Raw genomic sequence first — 8,469 nt, 5'->3', positions numbered from 1 at the left:
TTTTTATTCATTAAATTGCTGGTGAGACTCTAAGGGAATCAAGGGATATGGAAAGCGGGCGGAAAATTGGAGTTGAGGTCGAAGATCAGCCATGATCTTATTGAATGGCGGAGCGGGCTTGAGGGGTCGTACAGCCTACTGCACCTATTTCTGATGTTCTTATGCCAGTAATCGGTTAGCGACGGCCAAATGCTCTTCCTGTCCAGCAGCAAAGGTCGCAGAATGCGCTTCCTGTCTGAAAGCAAAGGCCAGCGAGGGGTCGGGTTGAGAAAAAAATAGCAACTCATGATTTCTTACAAAATCTCATGATTTTGAAGAGTTTGACTCCTGATTTATGAGGCAGTGGGGTTGGCAATACTGCTGTGTAGACCTGTGTGAGACGCTTTGAGCAAAGACCTGAGAAGTAAGGGAGTAATCGAGTGACCTGACATATCTAGGTGATTTGGAGCTCATCGGGTACCAGTATGGCTGTGTGAGGTCATTGACACCAAAAGGGCTGAACCTTTCGAACAAGTCACTCAGATTGATCAATAGATTTGAGGAGGTTTCTTTGGAAATTATTAAAGATATATAAAATAGTGTGTTTTTTCCCCCACTAAAGTCCTTAGTTTAGTTCTAGTTCTTTTAGTAGTTCTTGTAGATTGCTGTCTCCTACAGCGTGGAATGCTGTCGTTGTAGAATTGGAATGTGTATCTCTGAGAGAGAGGGGCTACAGGAGTTAAAACTGTATGGCTCTACCAGCCAGATACAGGCAGATATATGTGTTGCTTAGATGCACACGTTTCCTTAAGATCAAGGGAGGTGAGTTTTAAGCCAGCTAGCCCAGATATTGCTACTGGCACAGTAGGTGAAATTCCCCAGTAGCAGAGGATCCAGGAGAAACAGCACCTCTACAGATGGGGGTTCATCACACTGATGTTTCAGGAGTCTAATGCCATCCTCCCAGAGGAAAGGCATGGCAATCAGTTCATCCGTGCCAGCTCAAAAGGATGATGTCATAAATTATGCAAACTATAAGCATATACACTTTAATCCAGTCAATAGACTGGCTATTGATGCTGTTACCTTGCCAGCTACCTAAGGAGTCTAATCATAATCTCACCGATTTATATCAATTGCAGACACTGATTGCAACTGTAAATTTATAATCAGTAACCAGTTAATGCTGAATTACTTTGACATAACTGAAGTGCCCCTATAACCTATTACTTTTCCAATTAATCCTGTCTACTAATTATTTGCATACTCAATGTTTAAATGCTACTAACTATGATTGTAAGATTAAACAATTATTAGTTCACAACTTTGTCTAGCTTATTTGATTTTAAAGGGTTAATTAAATTACTCAGTAGCTTGTGTGGATCCTGATGGGTTGGTAGAGTAAATGCTAATATCTGAACTAGTTAATGTAGGGCAGTTTGACAAACCAGATTTAGGCATAGACTGGGTGGTAAACCCCAGACAGTTCCTTGATGAGGAGTTAAGATAAAAGAGTTAAGGATTCATCTCGTGCCCATAATGAATATTTCTTGTCTGGGTATCAATCCGAGTGTTCTTACATAGGAATATGCTAATTTAGTTGCATTCATTCTACACTTATGACCCACATTTTCCCCACCTATGTAGAATATTTACATTTATCTGTGTTACATGTTATTTACCATGCGTCATCCCAGCTGTATAAACCTATCTAAATTCATTTCACATCTACATAAAAGACTTGGATATGCAAACTAAGTTCCTCAGAAGGAGGAGGGGGAGGATGAAAAGAGGGACAGGATGGAGTAGGGAGATATGGGAGAGAGATCCCAAATTTTAACCCTTCTAACAAACTGTAATGAAATGGTACGATTATTGTAATATATTCTTTTAGTAGAAGATTGATAGATTATAAAATATTAATATTTTTGATTACAACAGGCAGTATAAAATAAACCACCTGTGGATTCATTTTTACCTGGTAATTAATGAATAGGATTGAGGAATTATTCTGAATTCAACTGCTTAGGTGACCAGGGCACCAAATAGCAATGTTCAAACACCGGTATGTAACAGACCCCAAGATATAAAGGACATACATATTTATTTATTATGACTGTTTAAAAACTACAGAAGTTGACTTTGATTGATTAACCTTTTTTGTTACACATCGGCTGCAAATGTTGCTGTAACAATTCCAAGAGAGTGCAGCATTTACTAAACAAATAACAAATGTTCGCAAATACACCAATTAACTGCTTCTCAACTTCTGTAGATGCTCCTCTTGAATCTAACAGGATTATACTTGTTAATTCTGAAAATCCATTGATATTTATTGAATGCATAATCAAATATATTCATTAACCATGGTACAGACATTTAACCAGTGAAGATGTCTTTAGTGTCCAAATTGTTGTTGAATTTATCAGCATATGAACCAATTTTGCTTCCATATCCCCCTTGAAGTTTTTCTTTTCTGCCAAGTCCCAGGTTCATCCCTCTGCCAGTGAAGTAGGACTGGAGGATTCGGAAAAACTGTTTAGTAGGGAAAAGAAAATAATATATTTAAGCGGGCAAATAATCAAGTCCAGACAGTAACCGATCTGTTCAAAGATTACATTTTGGGGAATTAGTATGTCTAAAGTATACTCGCAACTTCTTGATGAAAATGTAACAAATAATCCAAAAATCTTCGTTCCAGCCGAATCATGTACTGTATATCATTTGCCTTTTCCAAAATGAGGCGATGGGTGGGTGAGCAGGGCTTGTCACCCTTTTGCAGCCTAGATGAATTTGTTTTCTTTTTCTTCTTTTTTTAGACATAATCACTTAGTGCCTGATTATTTTTTACATAATTATAAACCTGAAACCATAATATCTAATATAGTAACAGCTATTGTCAGCCATGGCTCAGTGGTAGCACTCTCATCTCTAGGTCAGAAGGTTGTTGGTTCAAGTCATGCTCCAGAGACTTGAGCACATAATCCAGGCTGCCACTCTAGTGCAGTACTGAGGGAGTGCTGCACTGTCAAAGGTGCTGTCTTTAGGATGAGACGTTAAATTGAGGCCCTGTCTGTCCTCTCAGGCGGACGTAAAAGATCCCATGGAACTATTCGAAGAGAAGGGCATTCTCCTGGTGTCCTGGCCAACATTTGTCGCTCAACCAACATCTAAAACCGATGATCTGGTCATTTATTTCATTGCAGTTTGTGGGACCTTGCTGTGTGTAAATTGACTTCCTGTATTACAACAGTGACTACATTTTAAAAGTACGTCATTGGCTGTAAAGCACATTGGGACGTCCTGACATCGTGAATGGTGCTTTGTAAATGAAAGTTCTTTCTTTTCTTTCTTCCAAGACAGCAGATTTCTTTTTAAATGTATTCAGATACTGGTGACCTTGTATCTAAAGCCTGACACAGGTATCTACATAACAAGACAGAACATTAATTCCTCTTGTGTTGTTCAGTTATTTAAAGACTGTCCTTGCAGAGTGCAAGGTTTATTGTATTTTTTTTAATTCACCAAGCTAGCATTTTTTCTTACAGTTTCATTCCAATAATGTTCTCTGAATAATGGGTATGCCAGAGCAGTCTGAAATTGGACACTTGCAGTTGCTGTGGTCAGCTATATAATGTGGTGAACTAGTTTCAGTTTTACTGGGAAATAAAAATTGCTGCTTTATACAAATAAGAAATAACTCATTCAAGTGTCCTTAATACGCTGATGAAAATAAGATCCTTTGCAAGCAGCAGGAGCAACTCCAATAAAGTTCAAGGACCAAACTTACTTCAGTTGAAGTCACGGTCTGACTCATCTCTTGCTTGTGGCTCATATTATTGTGAAGTATCCATTGGGAGCATCCTAACCAAAGTATGGTGAACAAATCCCAGTCAATCTAAATAATGTTTATTACATAACTCCATATTATTGTGGGGTGTAAGTAACTTTAAACACATTGGCCCGGATTTTGCAGTGGAAATAACAGTGAGGCTATCAGTTATGGAGTAAATTGGACAGCAACTTCTGGCGTCCACACATGCGCAGTTAAACATGGAAATCAGGAAGTTGCTGTCTGAATTGCCCTGCTCCTCCACAAGCTTCGCTACACCAGATAGACTCGGCATTAAAACACATGAAGGGCATGAAGTTGCGGTACTTACCCACTAAACACGCCAGAAGAAGTTAGGGCTTGTCCATTCAAGTGTTAGTGAATTTTTAATGGTGTGATAAATCTTAATTACTACCAATCTCTCTGGCACTAAAAACTACTTTTACAAGTGTGGAGTGTCAATCCTTCAGATTTTAATTATTGTTGGAGATTTTTTTTTATATGTTGGAAGATAGATCTGCACAGGTGCACACACGGCTCTTTCCCCAAACAGGACAGTTACAGTTACAGCCAGGTAGGAACCAAGAATGAAAACAGGGGTTTTGCCTGGCTGGAACCCAAACTTCAGCAATTGGTCTCAGACTGGTAGAAGAGTCAATGCACCCTCAGTCTATAAATCTTTTCCTTTGGTTTTAATTTTTTTTGCAACTGATTTCATGGTACCAGTGCCACTCAGATTTCTTACACCTTAGCATGCTGTGGTCCAATGAACTAAAAAGGAGAGTAGCCTCTTCACCATATTTTCACTAATATTTAACAGAAGAGCAGAGTAAACTTGAAAATCGATTTCCAGCCAGTCACCATTGGCACCAAATATAAAATATAGATAAATAAAGAATGAAACCTGTCTTCCTGAATGTGCCAGACAGGTTAATTCTCCAGCTTCTGCTTGAATGGCCACTTATGGCAAAATGAAGGTAGACAAAAGACCACTTAAAGCATCATCGAATTAGACCAGTGGCGATTAGAATTGTGCGAAATATGTTCAGAAATAAACATGACTAGGACACAAACTAATAAATCAGTATATAATAAATCAGTGATTTTGTACTTGCTCAGTATCTAATTTTAATATTGCCCATGTTCAAGCGCACAAGATTATAGATAATAGAGATAAACAGGTCATAATATTTGAATGCAGAATTACATCAAAATCTTTGCAACAAATCAACAGTAACAAATCAACAGTTGAGAGTTGCAAGTGGAAATTAAAGAAATCCCTTAGCTCAGGTAAAGATGATTTGTAACAGAGGATACTTATTAGTCATACTAGCTATGAATTATATTATTTTCCTGATCTTGGTTGAAGCTAAAATTAATCTTTGAAATTGTTTATCTTAACTATTTCTATGATGTGTGAAAAAATCTCTAATTTTGTTTTATGAATTATAGACCATAAATTCAGCAGTTACATAGCTTATCTACAATCTTTCTAGAACTTCAGACTCTAGATCTTATGGGCTGGATTTTGTGAATGGAGGTGAGTTGGAGGCGGGACTGCTGCTTGTCGTGTCAATGTCCCGCCTCCATCCTCGCCTGACCAACCAAAGGGATTTTCCCCTGATGGAGCTTGTTAAGCCCGCCCTGCGGGCTCAGCAGGCCAATTAGGGAGAAAGTCACTAACAGAGCACATCAACGTCAGATGTGCCATCTGTCAAGACTTCTTGAAAGAAGAAATGTCAGCGTTTGACAGCTCTGTGAAGCTGTCAAACACTGTCATTCTCTTTAGTTTGATGAGTCTTTGTGTTCAGGACTCATCAAACCTTTCAAATTTGTAAATTTCACATGGCTGTTGGATCGGAGGTTCCAACAGCCAGTCTGTGAAATTGATGAGGAGGATGCCGGCTCTCCCGATCCACCGCGGCTGAAGGCTGTAGGAAGAAAACAAGGTAAATTTTTTAATTTATCACTCACCTTGCATACGTACCACTCCACACTTGCACCCATCATTCATCTCTACATCTTACTTCCAGGTGCCTCCGACCGCCGCAGACCTCCTCCACGTCTCCTCCAACCCGGCGGGGTTCTCCGCGGTCGGGAAGCCTTCACCTGTTAAAAGGATTAAATGCCTTTCCCACCTCCAGGAGACAGGATCTGAAGCTGCACATCTTCCCACCTCCTGGCAAAAGGGCACGGAGGCGGGATGGGGGCAGGTTTGCCATCCACCCCCACTTTCTCTGAATTTACTGGCTGTCCCGCCTCCATGCCCACCTCCTCGGGGCTTGGAAAATCCAGCCCTATGTGTACATTATTATGTTAAATTGCCAAATTACCAGATTTCTATTTGTTAATCAGAAGCTGTTGATAAAAAAGAAATAAAGTGACAATCGTCATTTCACTCAACATGTTAAAGGGGATCATTGTTGTTTTGTTGATGCAGGCATGTGACATGCAACAGTAAACAACAAAATGACATTTCTACCATACAATAGTCAGTTTTAATATAAGTTATGTCACATGTTGTATTTCAGATAACAAAAAAGACAGCATTTCCAATTAAATATTAATGGCAATGATTCTCCTGTTTCATGATTTATTTAATACTTCATTTGAGAAAAATCCTTAGAAAATGAGCTGCTCTTTCCTGTATTTTGTAATATTGTCATACTTATCGTATTATCAGTACTGAAGGCTCCACAAATACAATTGAAGAAAATGTAGAAGTGTTGCTTTTGAATATTGAAATTTGCTGTTGTGCATATAAATTGTATAAGAATTATTAAAGAAATGCTACTTCAAAGGCATCAGAAGGAGAATAATTTATACCCTTTTCACATTATGGTTATGAGATTAGGGAGAGTAAAATTGGGTCATAACACAAACACCATACATTTCTATCCTCAACTGTAATGCCTTAAGCAAAGCTTCCTTCCTCATACATTCTTATTCCAATGAAAGCTGTTCTGAGTAAAGTTAGATTTTCATCCAGACACTCCAGGGCTACTGATTACTTACCAGGTCCCTGTTTTGTTGTTTTTCTAAAGATTTCCATCCACCTTCACTGATGACTGGCTCAGGGGTTACACATACCAGCAGGAAGATGGATGCAAAGGTAATGAGGAGTTGAATATTTTTCATCCTAAAGTATAAGAAACATTTTTACACAGTTACATACATAGAATTTACAGCACAGAAACAGGCCATTTGGTTCACCCGGTGTTTATGCTCCACTCGAGCCTCCACCCACCTTAATTATCCCACTCCATCAGCATATCCTTCTTTTCCTTTCTCCCTCATGTGCTTATCTAGATTCCCCTTAAATGTATCGATGTTATTTGCCCCAACTACTCCTTGTGGTAATAACAACAGAAAATGCTGGAAAAACTCAGCAGGTCAGGCAACATCCGTGGAGAGAAATTTGAGTTGACGTTTTGGGTCGAACCCTTCTTCAAAACTGGAAAGAAAAGAAAATAGATCGAAGGCAGGGCTGTGATCGGACAAAAGAAGTGAAAGAAACAAAAGAAGTAAAAGAGACAATAAAAGGTATACGAAGCTAGACGAGATGGTAATAGGCTGAGATTAGGTGAGAAGTGTACTGGCAGGGCAAGAGATAGCTGCCAGGTGTGAGAGAGAAACAAAAGGAAAGGGGGGGGGGGGGAAAGGAGTGGAAAAATACAAGAAAAATGTAATAGGGGCCGAGGTTATGATCTGAAATTGTTGAACTCGATATTGAGTCCGGAAGGCTGCAGAGTGCCTAATCGGAAGATGAGGTGCTGTTCCTCGAGTTTACGTTGAGCTTCCATGGAACAATAAAAGAGGTCAAGGACGGTGAGGTCCGAGTGGGAATGGAGCGGTGAATTAAAATGACAGGTGACCGGAAGCTCGGGGTCACCCTTACGGACTGAACGGAGGTGTTCCGCAAAGTGGTCACCCAATCTGCGTTTGGTCTCCCCAATGTAGAGGAGACCGCATCGTGAGCAGCGAATACAGTGTACTAGATTGCGAGAAGTACAAGTAAATCGCTGTTTCACCTGGAAGGGGTGTTTGGGGCCCTGGACAGTGGGAAGGGGGGAGGTATAGGGGCAAGTGTTACATCTCCTCCGCTTGCATGGAAAGGTGCCAGGCGAAGGGGAAGGGCTGTTTGGGGTGATAGAGGAGTGGACTAGGGTGTCTCGGAGGGAGCGGTCCCTACGGAATGCTGAAAGGGGAGGGGAGGGGAAGATACGTTTGGTGGTGGGATCACTTTGGAGGTAGCGGAAATGCCGGAGGATGATCCGTTGAATGTGGAGGCTGGTGGGGTGAAAGGTGAGGACAAGGGGAACCCTATCGTGGTTCCGGGAGGGAGGGGCAGGGGTGAGGGCAGAAGTGCGGGAGATAGAACTGACATGGTCGAGGGCAGTGTCAACCACGGTAGAGGGGAATCCTCGGTTGTGGAAAAAGGAAGACATGTCTGAAGCACTGGTGTGGAAGGTGGCATTGTCGGAGCAGATACGGCAGAGACAGAGAAACTGGGAGAATGGAATAGAGTCCTTACAGGAGGCGGGGTGGGAGGAAGTGTAGTCCAGGTAGCTGTGGGAGTCAGTGGGCTTGTAGTGAATATTGGTCGATAACCGATCCCCAGAGATGGAGACGGAGAAGTCGAGGAAGGGAAGGGAAGA

At 40.8% G+C, this 8,469-nt stretch overlaps 1 protein-coding gene across 5 annotated transcripts in view; it reads right to left on the bottom strand.

Moving 5' to 3' along the window:
* Nucleotides 1–2,066: 2,066 nt before the first annotated feature.
* Nucleotides 2,067–8,469, bottom strand: part of LOC147117234 (uncharacterized protein C2orf66-like) — a 115,639-nt gene continuing 109,236 nt past the window's right edge. For all 5 annotated transcript variants that reach the window (XR_015078401.1, XR_015078400.1, XR_015078399.1 and 2 more), the window contains 2 exons: nt 6,827–6,950; nt 2,067–2,514 (listed from right to left, as the gene is read on the bottom strand). Coding sequence is in view for 2 of the 5 variants with exons in the window: in XM_085988043.1 (XP_085844169.1) it covers nt 2,359–2,514; nt 6,827–6,950 (280 nt within the window). In the remaining 3 variants the exon portion in view is untranslated. The remainder of the gene's footprint in view (nt 2,515–6,826; nt 6,951–8,469) is intronic.

This window comes from Somniosus microcephalus, chromosome 5, assembly GCF_052327205.1.
Source record: "Somniosus microcephalus isolate GS21.2 chromosome 5, FLI_Smic_1.0, whole genome shotgun sequence".
Taxonomy (NCBI): domain Eukaryota; kingdom Metazoa; phylum Chordata; class Chondrichthyes; order Squaliformes; family Somniosidae; genus Somniosus; species Somniosus microcephalus.
The sequence above is the reverse complement of the archived record's forward strand: the minus strand, read 5'-3'. Positions and strand labels throughout refer to the sequence as shown.